The sequence below is a fragment of the Aotus nancymaae genome, unplaced genomic scaffold, assembly GCF_030222135.1.
Source record: "Aotus nancymaae isolate 86718 unplaced genomic scaffold, 86718_ANA_hifiasm-v0.15.2.pri h1tg000029l, whole genome shotgun sequence".
NCBI lineage: Eukaryota > Metazoa > Chordata > Mammalia > Primates > Aotidae > Aotus > Aotus nancymaae.
The window spans coordinates 2736892-2755312 of NW_026988442.1; the positions used below are offsets into that span (position 1 = coordinate 2736892).

The 18421-nt window shown below is 39.8% G+C and overlaps 1 protein-coding gene across 4 annotated transcripts in view; it reads right to left on the reverse strand.

Annotated features, from left to right (window-relative positions):
- Nucleotides 1–11170, reverse strand: part of PLCB4 (phospholipase C beta 4) — a 159098-nt gene extending 147928 nt beyond the window's left edge. For all 4 annotated transcript variants that reach the window (XM_012455426.3, XM_012455424.3, XM_012455427.2 and 1 more), the window contains exon 1: nt 11072–11170. In XM_012455426.3, coding sequence (XP_012310849.2) covers nt 11072–11155 — 84 coding nt within the window. In that variant the 5' untranslated portion in view covers nt 11156–11170. The remainder of the gene's footprint in view (nt 1–11071) is intronic.
- Nucleotides 11171–18421: the final 7251 nt, after the last annotated feature.

The window sequence follows — 18421 nt, forward strand, 5'->3', positions numbered from 1 at the left end:
TTTCAGGTTGTTTTTTTTTTTTTTGCATGCCTAACACTCATGTCTCCACCTGGACCCACCTGGACTTGCCAACTCCACCCCTATGGCCCCACCCAGACGTGATTCAGCACAAAGGAGGACAGCTTTGATCCCCTATGATTTCATCCCTGCCCTATCCAATCAGCAGCAAGCCAGCCACCCCACCTCCTCTTCCCCAAAACTGCCTTTAAAAAACCCCTCATCTGGGAGCTTTGGATGAGATGACTTGAGTATTACTTGAGTATTAGCTCATCTCTCATGTGGTATGGCCAGCCTGGTCTCTATTAAACTGTCTCTTTTTTCTGTTGCGGGGGGAGGGGTGGTTGGGGACAGAGTCTTATTCTGTTACTGTCACCCAGGTTGCAGTGCAATGGTGCCATCTTGGCTCACTGCAACCTGTCTCCCAGGATTCAAGTGATTCTTCTGCTTCAGCCTCCTGAGTAGCTGGGATTATAGGTGCACACCACCACACCCAGCTAATTTTTGTATTTTTGGTAGTTACAGGGTTTGACCATGTTGGCCAGGCTGGTCTCCAACTCCTGACCTCAGGTGATCTGCCCACCTTGGCCTCCCAAAGTGCTGGGATTACAGGCATGAGCCACCACCCCTGCCCAACTCTTCCTTTACTACAATGCCGTGTTCTTTCTTTGTGCAGCTGGCAGGAAGAATCTCTCGGTAGTTACACTTAATTTTTATTTAATTGACCACATTGTTTTCATACTTTCTTCCTGTCTTGTATTGTTTCCACAAGCTCCTTATAAATCTAGTGTGACCCCATATTTCCTTGTCTAGTTTCCTAATGAATGCATCTCATGTCTTTCCATTAATAAGTTGTCCTTCTTGTACCCTTGAAGCATGGATCTCAAGGATTACAATTTTCCATGAAATTGACTGAGACACTATTTCATGGGTGAGATGCTTCCATTTCTCCAGGAAATAGAGTTATCTTCTACTTTTGTGAAAAAATAAAAGCAAGCCCAGAGAAATTTCACAGAGAGGGAAGAGAATGAAAATGAGAAGAGCAAGCCCCTGTGTCCTGCCACAAAAATGAGAGCATCTTAGAAAAGAAAGGTGAGTAGTTTGTTATGCAGCAAAAGCTGATAAACTGACACAACGATCTATCAAGATAAGAAAAACAGAGGATGACTAAACTAAAAATACAGCACAGTAGTAAGAGAACATGAGGAGTAAAAATAATTACTTGAAACTAAAATTATTTCATTATTACCATTACCATCAAAACCAATCTGTCACTCATTTCTATGTGGTACTTTTTGTCTTCTAATCCAGGTGCCTGCTCATTTATTTACATATTACATCCTATGGCTGCTATTGGGCTACAATAACAAAGTTGAGTCGCTGTAACTTACAGAGGCTACAGGACTTGTAAAACCTAAAATATTTAATATGTGGTCCCTTACAGAAAAAGTATGTTGACCCAGTTCTGTGGCCTTTTCAGCATGAGATGGCCTACCATCCAGAGCGTTCCTTAAAGGTCTTATGCTTGGATAACAATGAGCTCCGAGCTTTGGGGGCATGAGAGGCCAGATAACATTATTAACACTGTTATTTCAAAGTCTGGTTCTAGAGGAAGGAACAGGCCTGAATGTTTTTTTGCAAAACCTGACCGATCTTAGTTTTTGGTGCTTTGGGTTGCTTCGGTGTTTGGGCGAGCCGAGGTGGTGCTCAGATGCCTGGCCTTGGCTTTCTTCTCACATCAGGAAGAAGTCACACAGCTGTGCTGACAAGCAAGGTGACTGGCAGGTGTGTACAGACTTGTAGAATCCTAACGAGAACAACTGATAGTCTTCGACCCGTCCACCTTAACATTCCCTACTTTTCTGGCATAGAGATATTAAGAAAATCGCCCATGGAGACACAGTCAGGAAAAGGAAGGATTAAGCCTCTAGCTCACCTTCCTTAAAGTCCTGGTCTTTTCCAACCTTTTGGCCCTGCCTATGAATCATTCTCTGTATGGTTGCCAGAGTAACTGTCTCCAAAATATAAATCCCATCATGCCAGTCCCTGTTCAAAATGGCTTCCCATAGCAATCCCAATGAAATCCAAACACCTCTGCCTGGTTCTACACCATTTATTCTTGTATACTTGAGTGTGCACTGGACTTCCTTGAAGGACTTGTTAACGCACATTCCTGGGCCAGTTCCTGGAGTTTCTGATTCGGTAGGTCCGTGACATGGCCCTGAGAATGAACATCTCTAATAAGGTTCTAGGTGGTGCTGATGATGCTGGCTTGGGGACCACACTTTGAGAGAACTATTGCTCAACATGAGGGGACGTCTGTCTGCTTCCCAGAATAATCTTACCATGCCCTGACCATGATGCTCACTCCACCTTTAGTGCTGTTCTTTCAACATGCCAAGACTATGTTTGCCCCTGGGCTTGGCATTTGCTATTTCCATGTCTGGAATGCTTTTCCCTTAGTTCTTGGCCAAACTAGCTCTTTTTTTTTCCCTTAAGAAAGAGTCTTGCTCTGTCACGCAGGCTGGAGTGTAGTGGCGCAATGTCAGCTCACCGCAACTACTGCCTCCCAGGTTCAAGTGATTCTTGTGCCTTAGCCTCCCAAGCAGCTACAACTAGAGGCGTGCACCACCATGCGTGGCTAATTTTTATATTCTTAGTAGAGATGGGATTTTGCCATGTTGGCCAGGCTGGTCTCAAACTCCTAATCTCAGGTATCTGCCTGCCTCAGCCTCCCAAAGTGCTGGGATTATAGGCGTGAGCCACTGTGCCCAGCCAAACTGGCTCCTTCTTATCATTCAGCTACAACTTCAAACTCCACTTCCTAAATAGGGCCTGCTCTGACCACCCAACCTACAGAGATGTCCCCTCCCCTACTCCTCAGTGTCTGCCTGTCTCTCTGATCCCTCGATCACTCCTTTAGTAACATAATAGTATTGAACACTGCTGGAAATTGTTCATTTCTATGCTTATTGGTTTATTGTTGGTCTGCCACTGGACCATACACTCCCAAAGGAGTGAGACTTTGTCTTGTTCACTGCTTTATGTCAGCCTTCTAGAACACTGGCTCACACCATGGATTAAGTTGTAATGGCTTTAAAATATTTCCAAATTGTCCAAAGGCCAACTGTACTCAAGATTGTTTAACATCATTAAGCTGCTATATAGGTTGTTGTAGCCTAATGATTCCAATATGGTAATTTACATACAATATACAGAATGTGTGACAGATTCATGGAAACATATACATTTACAATCTTACCCCTAATTATAATTCAGAATATTCTGTCAGAGGTGCTTTTTCCTCAAATCTTTCTGTCTAAACAGGCTTTCTGTTTATGCAAAAAGCCTGATGAAACCTCAATATCATCTTCCAGCTAGGTTGGATCAATAACTTACTCTCAGATCATTATCCAATAATCACAGCATCAACCATGTTCCAAAAGATCAGTCTTTAGGGCAGTGGTTCTCAGCCCAGGCTGCACATTCAATTTATGTGAGCAGATTTTTAAAAAATACTGATGCCTGAGCCCCAAACCAGAATTAGATAATATCTCAGGAGACGGTGGGCATCAGTATTTGTGAAAAGCTCTCCAGGTGATTCTAAGGTGCAGACAGAGTCAAAGCAAAGCTTTAGGGGACTGGCTGCGGTTCAAAACTCAGCCTTCAGATATCTGCATTTATCTCATATCATTCCCATGGTAGGAAAAGAGGTGGGACCCACCGCTAAGACTTAATAAAAATCCAACATAAATATATGGCATAAATCATATATTCTTAGAGATTATTTCAATATTAAAAAAAAAATTCTGGCCAGGCATGGTGGCTCATGCTTGTAATCCCAGCACTTTGGGATACCGAGATGGGTAGATTCACCTGAGGTCAGGAGTTCGAGACCAGCCTGGCCAATGTGGTGAAACCCCATCTCTACTAAAAATACAAAACTTAGTCAGGCATGGTGGCACACACTTGTAATCCCAGCTACTTGGCAGGCTGAGGCAGGAGAATTTCTTGAACCCGGAGGCAGAGGTTGCAGTGAGCTGAGATCACACCACTTCACTCCAGTCTGGACAGTAAGAGAGAAACTCCGTCTCAAAAAAAAAAAAAAAAAAATTCCTCTACCCTGAGGAATGCAGTATCACCCATATGAGAGGGTGAGTGAAGGAAGCCTGCGGCTGTGAGAGTCTTGGGGTCCTCATTCTTTTATCCCATCAGATGGCAACAGTGCCCCTGGGAGAGGAGCAGTGAGGGAGGAAGGTGCGCCCATGTGTTTGTCCTCTTGGATCATTTACTATGTTCTTCCCTTTCTGCTCAATGTATTTTTACCTAATATTAATGTGATCGCATACAAAATGCTTCTTAGGTACTACCACAGAAGATATAACAGTATCACGTTTGCTTTTGGTTCTTCCTCATTTCAGAAAGGAACAATACAAGTGCATCCATACACATACCTTTTCTCTGGCATTCCCTCCGCCTTGCATCACTGTCCAGTTCCTGTGCTGGAAATTCCAACCTCATTCTACACCTATTCTGTCATATCTTCTATATCCACCAGGTTAGAAAAATCCTCTCATTTACTCCTATACTCAAAATCCTCCCTTATTGCTCCATGTGTGTGACTGTCTGTCCATTGAGTCCTTCAAGCCCAACACTTCCTCCCAGACTACTCACACAAGGAATCCAGCCATATCCATTTGTTATTGATCATCCAGAACTGACTACTACCCTGCTGAAAACCATCAAAGGCTCCCTAGAGCTTTCAGAATCAAATACCAATGCCCAGGGCTGGAAGGTAAAGCCATTGAAGGTGTGGACACTGCCCGTCTCTATAGCTTCACCCCATACTCCACCGCCCTACCTTCTGCCCTAGCTGGACAATCTCCTTAGCCCTTCAATAGAGTGTGCTGTCATACTCACGCCCTTACAGAAGCGCTGGTCTCTCCCTTTCTCTTAGCTGTGCTTTGAGTGCTTGACTGACTCATCGATCAAGACTCAGCCTAAAAGCAGCCTCCTCACTGAGGCTTCTGGGGTCAGTCCCCCTAGTCCTGCTGCCCCTTCATCGCCTCTCACACCACAAGAAGAACGTTCTACTACCTTTCTCATCAAAATACAAAAGTGGAAGCAAGTAGAGGGGGGAGGGTGAAAGGCCTTCAGGGGCCACATGCTGAAAGCCTGGAGTTTAAAACTGAGAAGCCCAGCCAGTGGTGTTGGTGGTATAGCGGTGAGTACAGCTGCCTTCCAAACTGAGAAGCCAGTACTTAAAAACTGCAGTGTATGATAAATCGGCACCAACATGTTTCTGCCTGTATGTCCAACTCAAATAGAGACAGGAGGTTAAGAAAAGAGGACTCATGGCAAGACAACCAGTAACTGAACTAATTATCCACCAGGCACATGCAGGAATAGGTTTCTTGGGATGAAAACACAGCAGTCTAACTCCATTTAACTCATTTTCACTACTTTTTCTTCCCCAACTCCAAATTTGAAATTATTTTATTTTTTTGGTTTGTGATTGGGTACTTTCATACTTTAAATCATATACACAAGACTCTATTGGACATCAACTATCAGCCTTCCCTCTTGTTGAGACTATTAAGCCTCTGGCCTTTCCTCCATTTCTCTAAGCCCCTTCTAATTTCCATCATCTGTCTGCCACCCTTACTCTAAACAGATAAAGGTAACAGCTTTTTTTGTTATGTTTGGTCAAAAATATTTAAATGTTTTATCTACCCTTAGGTTGATTATAAAACTTGAAAAACTAATAGGTTGATTATAAAAGTTAAAAAACTAACATTATTATCATTATCATTTTGATGACTCTGTAAGGATCTTTCAGTGTAAGTACAGGTATATCCAGACACTGTTGCATAATTTAATTTAAATTATCCAAAGCTTAAAAATAATCTACAAAGAGGGCTATCTCTCTTTTCATTGTTACCTCAAAGCATGATTTAAGAGGCATACCTAAGAATAATTTTAAGAGGCATACCTAAGAATGATTTACTTCTATAGAAAAATGTCCTTTTGGCGGTGGCTCACGCCTGTAATCCCAGCACTTTGGGAGGCCGAGGCGGGTGGATCACGAGGTCAAGAGATCGTAGACCATCCTGGTCGACATGGTGAAACCCCGTCTCTACTAATACAAAAAATTAGCTGGGCATGGTGGCGCGTGCCTGTAATCCCAGCTACTCAGGAGGCTGAGGCAGGAGAATTGCCTGAACCCAGGAAGCGGAGGTTGCGGTGAGCCGAGATCGCGCCATTACACTCCAGCCTGGGTAACAAGAGAGAAACTCCGTCTCAAAAAAAAAAAAGAAAAGAAAAATGTCCTTTTGGTTTGACCTACTATTCACTGTTGTTTAACACCTAGATTCTTCGAAGTTTAATAGATAACATTTTCCTGCGGTTGTTCTATAGTCATGTAGATGACTTGTGTCCAGTCAAAAAAGCCCAATCTATAATAGGTTAGGGTTTTAGTGGCTTATGGGACATTAGCCAGTTTTGTATCTAATTGACAAAACTTATTTCACTTTTCCTTTCCTTTCCTATGTAAATCTCTCTTCCTGAAGTGCTCCTGGTACTAGCTTTATCATCCTGCTATTGTCCTCACTGATTAAATAAAATCTTTTAATCAAAATACTTTATATGACTCTTGTGTTTTTAAGTCTTTTGAAAATTATATTCGGAAAGTGCTTTGCTTTGCTGATGAACAGCCTGTGGGGTGTAGGCTGTCTGAGTTTCTCTAAGCTTCACAGTGTGGCTTCTCACAATTTGATTTCAGAACCGCTTTGGAAAGAGGCCAAAGTCAGCCTGTCCCACTATGCCTGACTTCAGGTTTGTGCCGACTCTGTACTTTGATACTCCTCTGATCCTGGCACCTGCAATAATTGTCTGTTTTCCTCGTGTGTGTGTGTGTGTGTGTGTGTGTATGTGTAGGGTAGAAGGTACAAAGGCTACTATAAGGACCAAGACTTTGCTAGAAAAATGTACAAAGGTACTCCATCTAGGTAGCTGGACTCAGATACAAGAAAGTCCCATGGGCGAGAAGAAGGGGTAGCCCAAGATAGGGTTTATGATGTGGGGAAGACGAGGCCAGTGGCTGAGGTGAGTTATCTATAAAACATTTGAACCTCTGCTCTGGCTGCCACTAAGAACTGGCTGATGAATTTTGTTGATTCCAATGGAATGCACTGAGAACATTTCTTAGTGTCAAGAAAGGACAATGGTATTTTGAAATCCGGTTGTAGTTTGAGTTGATTGTCTATGCCATCCAATAAGAAAGTCACTAGGCCCATGTACCCATATAAATTTGAATTTAAATTACCTAAGATTAAAAACTTAAGTCCCTCAGTCCCAGTAGCCACATTTCAAGTACTGAACAGCCACATGTGGCTACCAAAACAGCAGCACAAATGTAGACCAGCTCTGTCATTGTGGAAAGTTCTGTTGGTGAACACTTATCTATGACGGCAGTCTCCTTCTTAAGAATAAAACTCTTTTTAGATTTTGTTTGTTTGTTTTAAGGGCACACTTCAATTTTCAGACTTCTGCAAAAGGGAAGATCTCAAGAGAGTCTGGGTGGGAGAGTCTGAGGTGAAAGGACAGCCAAGCAGCTCAGGATAAGAAGGGACTTGAATTTTGAGGTTTTCTTCTTTAGATTGAGAGAGATAATTTTTTTTTTTAACACTTAAGAAAAAAGCATTTGGAAAAGCAGAAAAAAACTCTGAGAGTGATTTAAATAAAATAAAGGAAACAGGAACATCCATCTTGATGGAGGAGTGGGACAAAGAAAAAAGAGAGACACCCTGGCTGGGTTGGCTAATGAAATTTATTCAGCATGATCTCCAATTTTTAATCTTAAAGTTGTCCTGGTATGTGATGCAATTCTCCTCTGCTGCTACTAAATCTTCAATAAAAGTCTGCTTTATACAACATCCTTCTGTTTCTGGGATTTGATGTGAAAATGGATTTAGGGAAGGAAAGAAATTGGAGTATGTAACAGTCCTGGAAACTGAATGGTAATGAAGCATTTGAGGACATAAGTCATCACCACGAGTGGGTAAGCACCTAGGAATTCTAGGAAATACAGATCTTTAATGTGGTTATTACAGAAAAGTTAGGGAGCTGGCTGAGTTACAGATAACTGGATTGCATGTATTTTTAAAAGCACTGCTATTTCTCTCTCATCCACAAGAGACAAATCTCTATTTTAAAGATTTAATGTTAAGCATCACTCAGGAAACAAAATATATTTTGCATTTAAGTAATGTGTAAGTGAAGCAAAGTTAGAGGAAGTAGAGATTTAGAAGCGTCATGGCAATACAATCAGATGCCACAACACAGCCTACCACTTATGTCATTTGTAAAAATCTGGCTGCCTCAAAAACAATTCCTCAATAATGCAGAAATAATAAAATGAGGTTTAAATGCATTTGCACTTACTACATTGATTGACTATTTAAAACAGCGGCTATTAAACATTTTTCCCCCACCTAGTGACTGCCTACTTATGGTTAAAGATACCTCCCTACTTTCTTTAAACAAATACATGGAACATAATTTTATGTTTACCTGCTATTTGAGGTCATGATGATAACATTAGTTATCATATGGTGCTGACAGTATTTATGCCCCTTCATGAAAGGTCTCTTTGCTACGACACTTTAGGGATGCTTGGGTTTTATTTCTCTAATTCCTGTTCCTCCCACTGGCTTTCAGCCATCATCCCTCATGGCTGTTCTTTACCAACCATAGAAATGAACCTTCTGCTTATATTTTATTGCCTTGAATATTTTCATGGCTCTGGCTCCAAAAAACTGAGTCTTATAGGAGTGGCAAATAATTTTTTTTTTTACACTGGCTCTCATCCAGCTTGAAATATTCTTTGGCTTTGTGGTTCAGTATGTTATCATGAAGAGACATGTTTACTTTATAAAGTTAAAACAGTTTTGCACAAAATCCTAGTAAAACAGCACTCAAAAGAGTTGAAAGCTTAGCTAGATATTTAATACTTGTTCAAGGGTTCTTTTCTTCTAACTTTACCTAGTTTGCAGAAGAATCCAGAGGAAAAGCAAATGTCTTTAGAAGTACAGGTGATCAGTATTTCCTAATATGAGCTGTGACGACTAATAACCAAAGAAAATCATCACAAGAAATAAAAAAGATTCAAATGATGATGAATCCCTGGTTCATCAAATCGCATTTCACTTGTATTTGTCAAGTACTTTTTCCTCCAATAGCTTTTTCTTACATAACAGTAGGACAGATACTGAACCAATGATTACAAGTAATCTTTTCAAAATTACCTTCTCTGAATTATTAATCAGAATTGGAATCAACTGTATCTGAAATCCTTTTTGATGCTAGACATCTACAAAGAGTTTGGTGGTTACAGGTATTTTGCTAGTCCCTGGAGAGAAAAAGATAAGTAAAATACGATCCTTGACTTTAAGAAACTCAGAGTATAGTTTGAGAGAAAGAAACATTAAATACAATGTGAAGGCCGTGTAAAATGTGCAAGGGTAGGTTAGTCGTGGTACAAATAAGTTATCACCTTTTATTGAAGGAGTCAAGGAAGATATCACAGAAGTGGAGACTTCTCATCTAGGTTCTGAGATGAGAGGAGTTCACCAATGAAACAAGTTGGAACAAATGCATTTCAGGAAGAGGGAATAGCATAAACAAACCATGCAGTAGAATAGTTTATGGGAGAAACCGTAAGTGGTTTGCTATAGTTGAGGTGTAGGGTTTATGTTGAAAACTGGAGACAAACGAAGCTGAGGCAGTTAAGCAGGAGCCAAATTACAGAAGGTCTTGTATTTCATTCTCTGGAGTTCCCTTTATGTTACAATGGGAAGTGAGCGAAGCATTTTAAACACAGGAGAAAGAAGATCTGCTTTATATTTTAAAAATATTACTCTATGAGCTCAACCATGGAGAGAGAAAAAAATATACAAAAAATGACTAGAAGAAAACTACCAAAGAATTAACAGTGGCTGTTTCTGGATGGCAGAATATTATTCTGTTTCATCTTATAGCAGAATGCTGTTCACTGTTATTTCAATTTCAGACATATGAACAGCTGTCACTGCAATATTTTAATTCAAACAAGGAATAGTGGCCATGTTTAGCTCCATCCTTAGCATTCTCAATTTTGTTTACTTAAGAAGTGACTATTCTGTAAATCTAGAGAGTACTATGATATACCTGTCAGAAAAACCAAGTCAACAAGAATTAAGTTATGTCAGCCTACAGAAAACCTACATCACTTTCTGCATCTGACAATTGGGACCTCTGGGAAGATCAGCAAATTAGCCACTTCATAAGCCCTTTCATTGATTTTGAAAGGAACCAACTCTGACTCTAAATGAAGTTTTAATACGTTTTACATTTTACTTTGTGGTAAAGGAAACATCAATTTCATCATATACTCCTTCCAAAGTCACCTCAAATTCAAGTACAATAGAAGAAAAATCATGTATTTACAATGCAAATTAGGCTTTAATTCATCTACCCAGCCATTCTGAACAGATTGGTGGCCCAAAGCCCCTGCTCTATAGAAAGTCTAGAGCCATCACCACCTTGCAAGGGCACAGACAATAAATGATAGAATCAGAGGCATCCAGAGCTTTGATCAAAAATGATTTGTATCAATGAAATGAGCAAAGCAATGACTGGCACAAACTTCAATCACTATTACATTTATAACACATACAAAGTTATATGTAGAAAGCCTGCCAAAAGCACTTCATTAAGCAAAAACTGTTACTACATAAAACCATCTGTAAACGGAGAATATTAATAGCAACAACCTCATAAGGTTGTTGTAAAAAATTAAACAAATCATACACATAAAATGTTTAGAAGGTCATCTGACACATTAGTGAGCACTCAAAAATTTATAGTATCATTATCATTATTACTCTATCTCATAACTTGCCTCTTTTCAACAACTCCAACCAATAAATCCTAAAGATGTTCTTACTTATGTTAAAGAATATTTACTGGATACTGTAATTAAAATTCAATAATCGTTAGAATGTTTTGAGAGAAAAGATTAATAACACTTCTGTACCTCTTCGTATCTGTCAAAAACTGCTCCTTCTTGCAAAAAGGAAGGAACTTCCTTCTGCCAGTTAAATTCATAAGGTTTGGCCATGATTATATTGAAGACCTAAAAATGAAAAAGAATAGCTCATTAGTATATAAAATGAAGAAACAATTGAGGATGGTTAATCAGTTTGTATTTCTGTGTTTGCAGAAGCTTTTCTTTAAATATGTGGAATAGGTTTCTTTTCTTCTTCCCTTTGTCTGACCCCCAACTTGCTTTCTTTTCTCTAAACCTGGAGCTATCATAATCAAGAAATACCAGAGGTGATCATTTGAGAAGTTTCCATTCCCTCTCCAAATCCTATAAAACAACCAGATGTGCATGGGTGTTTGTGTGTGTGTGTGTGTGTGTATGTGTGTGTGCACGCACGCGTATACACACACACACACACACACACACACTCTTTCCCCTAACCCTTTGTTACTCATCCCTTGGGCCATGCAGGGAACAAGAGAATGTCTGGTTTTGAGGCAGCCAGCTGGGAGGGGGTCCCTGGAGAAACTCCAACCAGCCTGCCCACTGTGGTGCTCAGGAAGCTCACATTTGCAGTGAGGAGAACCTTGGCCCCTCCCCTTTGTGTGTGGAACCTGGGAGGCCAAGGGCTGGGCAGGAAGCCCTCTCTCTAGCAGGGACTCTGGCCTTGCAAGAGTCCCTGTTGCCCCTTTTTTCTTCCTTTTACCCAATGAAACCCTGTCTTACTCACTATTTAAATTGTCTGCGAGTCAAAGAACCCCATTTTTAGCTGAACTAAGGAAAAGTCCTGCAACAGTTTTATTATAGCTAGTGAACAGGACATTTAAAGAGAGGCTAGGCACTGTTCAGAGCGGCTCCCTGCACCCAGGAAGAACTCAGTGTTCCTTTTACCCATGCTTGTTGGCAACCTGCACCATGGTAGGAATGCAATAACTACACATCGCACATCTTGCATGACAGGCCAGCACACAACCAAGAATCACCAAATAGTTAAGCAATGCCAAGAACACAGAAGAACACCAAACACAGCAAGTAAAACTTACACCCAAGGAAAGAGAGTGAAAAACAGGATCTGACTTCAGCATACAGATTTTCTCAGAGGGAAGAGAGAACACATTTTGTTCTTAAAATATAACTAACTACAGATACTAGAAATTTAAATAAAGATTGTTTAAATAAAACTTAATAGATAAGCTAAATTGTAAAGAAAACTCAGATGAAGTATTGAGCCAAGGAATTCTTTTTTTTTTTTAAATTTATATATTTGATTGCACTTTAGGTTCTGGGCACATGTGCAGAACATGCAGGATTGTTGCTGCATAGATACATACATGGCAATGTGGTTTGCTGCCTCCATCCCCCTGTCACTTATATCTGGCATTTCTTCCCATGTTATCCCTCCCCAACCTCCTTACCCCTCGCTGTCCCTCCCCTATTCCCGCAACAGACCCTAGTGTGTGATGCTCCCTTCCCTGTGTCCATGTGTTCTCACTGTTCAACACCCACTTATGAGTTAGAACATGCGGTGTTTGATTTTCTGTTCTTGTGTCAGTTTGCTGAGAATGATGGTGGAATTCTTAAAAATGCAACACCAGGCCAGGTGCAGCAGCTTACGCCTGTAATCTCAGAACTTTGAGAGGCTGAGGTGGGTGGATGACCTGAGGTCAGGAGTTCAAGACCAGCCTGGCCAACATGGCGAAACCCCATCTCTACTAAAAAACACAAAAATTAGCTGGGTGTGGTGGTGGGCACCTGTAATCCCAGCTACTCGGAAGGCTGAGGCAGGATAATTGTTTGAACCTGGGAGGCGAAGGCTCTAGTGAGCTAAGATCAGCTCACTGCACTACAGCCTGGGTGACAGAGCGAGATTCCACTGCGGGGAAAAAAAAAAGCTACACCAAAAGAAATTGAAAACATGAATGAAAAAGTTGGAGATATAGAAAATAGAAAGGAAAGTTTCAACACCTTATAAGGAGACAATGGAGGGATGGAAATAAAGCAACGTAGAAGAACATTTCTGAAACCTGAATATTTGAGGCCTCAAAGTGAAAAAATCCAATTCCAAGTAGTATAAGTGGGGAAAAAAGATATACATCCCTAAATATACCTCAAGGTGACACTGAAGACACAAAATATGCAGAGAAATTACAAAATCTCTTAAAGACGCCCGGAGAGAAAAGATCATCTAGAGGTAAACGACGATGAGACTGAGACTAATATCAGGCACATCATCCACAACACTAAATGCAATAACACTATTTCAGAGTTCTGAGAAAAATAATTTTGGATTTAAAATTCTGTGTTCGATACTGTTTAAACTTTTAGGAGAAAATGCAGTTATTTACAGACTTGTAAATAACTGAAAGATTTAGTGATCTACCCTGAAAAATTTAATGTATTACATATTCTGTCAAAAGGAAAATAAATATAGAGAAATAAGAGAGATATGAAAAATAATGTTGAGAAAAAGAAAGTAAAAAGAAACAACAGGCTTACTTGTAAATCTTACTGTATTATGCCAAAAAGGTAGAAAAGAATAAATATATTTAAAAATTAGCCAAGCCAAATCCCAGATTATATCAATACATGAGTTGTGGCCAGCGAGGTGGTTGGAGGAAGGAGGTATGGGACAAAGGGAAGTAAAACCATTTTGGGAGGGGAACAGAGACACTTAAACCTCTAGACATTAGCAGAATAACAGAAGTTTAAATATGAGTGCTAACAATTTGAGAGTTTTCCTATAGAAAATTAAAATTAGAAAATATAACTTCCAAATGATTAGCAGGGGAGAAACAGCAAAAGAAACTTGAGACTCCTTTAAAAAGAAAGCAGATAAAGAATGGAGAGAAGACAGGAACACATTATAAATAGAAAACACAAAATAAAATGACACATCACTAAGCATAGTAAATACAAATTAGTTAAATTCACTTATAAAATATGTTTTCAGATTAGGTAAAATTATGGTTGTTTACAGAAATATTTTGAAAACTATCTAAGAAGTTTGAAAATGCAGGGATGAAAAAAGATACCATGGGCACATGCTAAGAAAAAATAGAAAACAGTTATAACAATAAAAGGACACAAAGCAGACTTCAAAGGAAAAAGCACAGTCAGAGTGATAATACATCAATTAACTGCCATTAATATTTAAGCATGTGACCACACAGCACCAAAACACATGTTGAAAAACTGATAAAGTACAAGAGAAATTAGCAAAGTCACAAACAGGAGACAATGATTCTCCAAAATTAACAGAATAAGTAGACAAAGAAATAAGAATCTTCTTGAAGATCTGAATATCATACTGAATAATTAGTAGAAATGAACAACCCAAGGCAACATAAATAACAGAACTTAATTAGCTGTATTCTCACTCTTAATATATTTATTCTCCTTCTAAATATATTATTTTCTTCTTTCCCTCTTTTGCACCCTGGCTACCCACACACATGTGACAGTCTCAAAATCTGATCACCATTAGGCCCTAGAGGAAATTTCAGCATTTTTCAAAAGGCAGAAAATATGGTGGCCATGCTCATTGACAACAAGGAAACTTACATATTAATGACAGAGAGTGCACAACATCTATATACATGAAAAATTAAACATTCACACACACATACACACACTCCTAAGTCATTCTTGAGTTAATCAGAAATTATAAACTTTTAAGAAAGAAAAAATGAGAGCATTACAAACCAAAACCTAGATATGTAATATGTAGCCAAAAAAAAAAAAAGCCAAAACAATGATCATCAAAAGCAAAAATTAATTCTTTTCTGAATATCTGCATTGGACATATATTTGGCAAGTATTGAGAGCAAGACTGAGAGACATAGAGAGAGAGATTTAGTTGGGGGAAGAGGGAAGGATGAGGAGGAGGTGGCTGCAGCACAAACTCACGACAATTACAATGAAAAGTGGGATATAATTAAAGAAGAATGTGAACACTCTAAGAGAATAGTATGTATAACTTTAATCAGACTATTTTAAAAGCTAAATAAAGTATATATCTTTCAAAGCTAAAATTCATTTGGCTTAAATTAGTATAGCCATTGTCAAAAACAGTATGGAGGTTCTTCAAAAAACTAAAAATAGACTTTTGGTTTTTTGAGGAACTAAATGATCCAGCAATCTCACTTCTAGGCATTTACCAGAAAGATTTGAAATCAATATGTCAAAGAGATATCTGCATTCCTATGTTCAATGTGGCACTATTCACAAGATCCAAGTTATGGAATCAACCCAAGTATCTAACAACAAATGAATGCATACAGAAAATGTGATGTATGATACACAGTGAACTATTATTCAGGCTTAAAAAAAGGGAAGAAATTCTGTCATTTGTGATAACATGGATGGAATTGGAGAACATTATGCTAAATGAAATAAGCAAAATAAAGATGAATATACATGTTCTCACTTACATGTGAAATCTATAACAGTTGGACTCATACAAGCAGAGAGTAGAACAGTGGTTACCAAAGGCTGAGGAGTAGAAGGAGTGAGGAGGTGATAATCAAAGGATACAAAGCCTTCTATCAGATAGAAGAATTAAATTTGACTTTTTTTGAGATCTTTTGCATAGCTTAGTGAATACAGCATGTATGTGCACAAATAACCACACAACTTCCACCTAAGAAGCTTAGAAACAAGCTTTGGAGGTAGATGACGTGCATTCATGTCTTCTATGTTATAAAACAGATCTGCAGAGAAAAATAGATTCACAGACCCTCCTCCCCCTTAATAACCAACTACAGGGAGCTAAGTGTTAGCTTGAAAAAACAGATTTAAAAACATCATAGTGGCTGTTAAATACAGTAAGCAGTTCTTCTTTGAAGGTTTAGCTTGTTTAAGTTTCCTTGTCCTTTGTTCCCTGCTTTCAAGGCCAGACTTCCTTCCTCTCTCTGTTCCCCCAGCCCTGGTAAACAACCTGTCAGTCCTTATCTATAGGGCCCACATTCCACATCTGCCACACACTCTTTGAATTACCCCTCCCATCACAACAGCTTCTCCCACTGAAACAGATCTTTCCACCCACCCACTGGTGTAACCACATTCCTGAACTTTTCAAGTTAGCCAGTCTAGTTCAGCTTAGATCGTGTGGTCCAAGTCCAGCCAATAGAGGAAAGACACAGTAACAGGGACAAGTTGTGTTAACAGATAATTAAAACCCCTGCTCTCCTTTGTTCTGTGTGCTCTCTGCTCCCTCCACAAGATGCACCCTTCTATAGGAGTAAAAATTGCCTTGCTGAGAAAATTTATGTTCAAGTGCTATTTCTTTTGGGGCACTGAAAAAAATTACTTCTAACAGTAGCCACTCCAGTTTTCCAGGCTGCAAAGAATGGTGGTCAAAACATCTCTTTTTCTGCAGGATTTTATGTGTTCTATGATTGTCTCACTCCTGACAACCATCGCTTTCAATTTCTCCCTTTGGTTTCATTTCAAATCAACAAGAGGCTCTGATACAAAAAGTTTATCTCAAAAATAAAAATAATTTTAAAAAAGCTTTTTACAGTTTGCATCATCTTTCACTGGTTTAACTCTGGCTCTCCCAGCATCAGCATAAGGATCCAGTATATGATGTTTCTCAGACCTCACTACTATTCTTAACTACTAAAATATTCATCTCTACCTTGGGTACTCATTTCATTACAATAGTCTCATTATATGAAGAACTTTGGGGGTGAAAGAGGCTAATGAAGGAGGAGGGTAATTTTGACCTTAATCTTTTCTGCAGTGGAGGTGGAAGTTCATTTCATTGCTTCTTCCTTCAGAGCGCTGGGGTTCAGAACAGGGTAAGAGGTATTCTGGCAAAATGATGTTGGAGTATCCTGACTGTTCCCAATGTTAAACTGGTGGCTGTGGTCGAGCCTGTTCTTTGTGCTAACTGTGGAAAAGTTTAAGGGCCTGGCATCAGAGGCACCAGCTGGATTATTTTACGTACATGGCACAATGATGACCTACAGACTAGAAAATGTCAACCCAGCCAATCGTGTTTAACAACAGTTTGATCCAGGTAATTGATTTTAAAATGGGAACAAATGAAGGTACACACTATAGTCCCAGTGACTGCAGAGAACATTAAAGGGACAGTTACTTCTTTTTAAAAGAAGGGAGGAACTGGCCACCCTATAACTACATCCTTATTGCAATTATCTCAAATCCCTACCCACAGCCAACTGGTTTTTAAAATAAGGCTCTGATTGTGCCATGCCAAAAGTTCCTCTTCTCAAATTCTCTAGCTTGCCTTCCAAGGCCTCACTTACAAGATACTTCAAGGTTAATTGTGTCCTCCATCTCCTAGAATGGCATCACCTCATCGAGCAGAGCCCACAGGAAAAGATCCACCTTCTCCTTGAGGAACACAGGAAGTGAAAGGGAATTTACATTGTCAAAGAATAGACAGATAGCCCGAAACCTCTTGCAGTGTAAACACATTGAGTAGTTACCTAAGGAGGCCTGAGGACTTTAAATAGTTTCATTGTTTCTAAATCCTCATGCAACTGGATCGGATTAGCTATTGCACTGGGGCAGAGGAAGAACTCCCTGGACTACAGAGACTTTGGAAGCGGAGGGCAAGAGAGAAGGGGAGTAACAGAAGATCTTGTTCCAGAGCAAGTGGCAAAAGCTCCTTCTAAAGATGGTTATGAGAAACTGGCAGAGTTAGGAGGAACACAATGGGGCTGAGGTGGGCTGTTGAGGAGCCAAATATTCAAGTAGGACATGTGGGTTACCCATAAAGATGGCCTTCCATCCATTCAGTTGGGGTGAACCAAGGAAGATATTTGGTTTTCTTAGCCTACTCTGTCCTGAGTCTTTAAATCTTGTCTTCCTTGTGAGACTTAAAAGGTTGTCTTTAACACGTACCAGACTACCTATTTCAGATGTGCTGGATCAATTTTAGAGTCAATGCTGCTCACTTTCCCTCACCACGACCTCCAGCCTAGACCCATTTAGGGCAGAACTTTCACAAGGAATTTTTTGTCTCTGGACATGTGCCTCGTGTTCTGGTATAGAGTGAACAGAGGGCAGTATGTGAAGCCAGGTATATCTAAGGTCCCTGGGTATGGTAGGCTGAATAAATGGCCCCCAAAAGATACCCACCTCCTACTTGCTGGAACTCATGAATGTTACCTTACGGGGCAAAAGGGATTTAGCAGATGAGATTAAGTGAAAGACCTTGAGATGGGGAGATAATTCTGGATCACCCAGGTGGGCCTTAAATGTTCTTATAAAAGGGAGGCAGAGGGAGTATGACACAGGCAGAAGGGGAGGAGGCATTGTGACTACGGAGGCAGAGACTGGACTGATGCAAGCATAGGTAAAGAAGAGTTG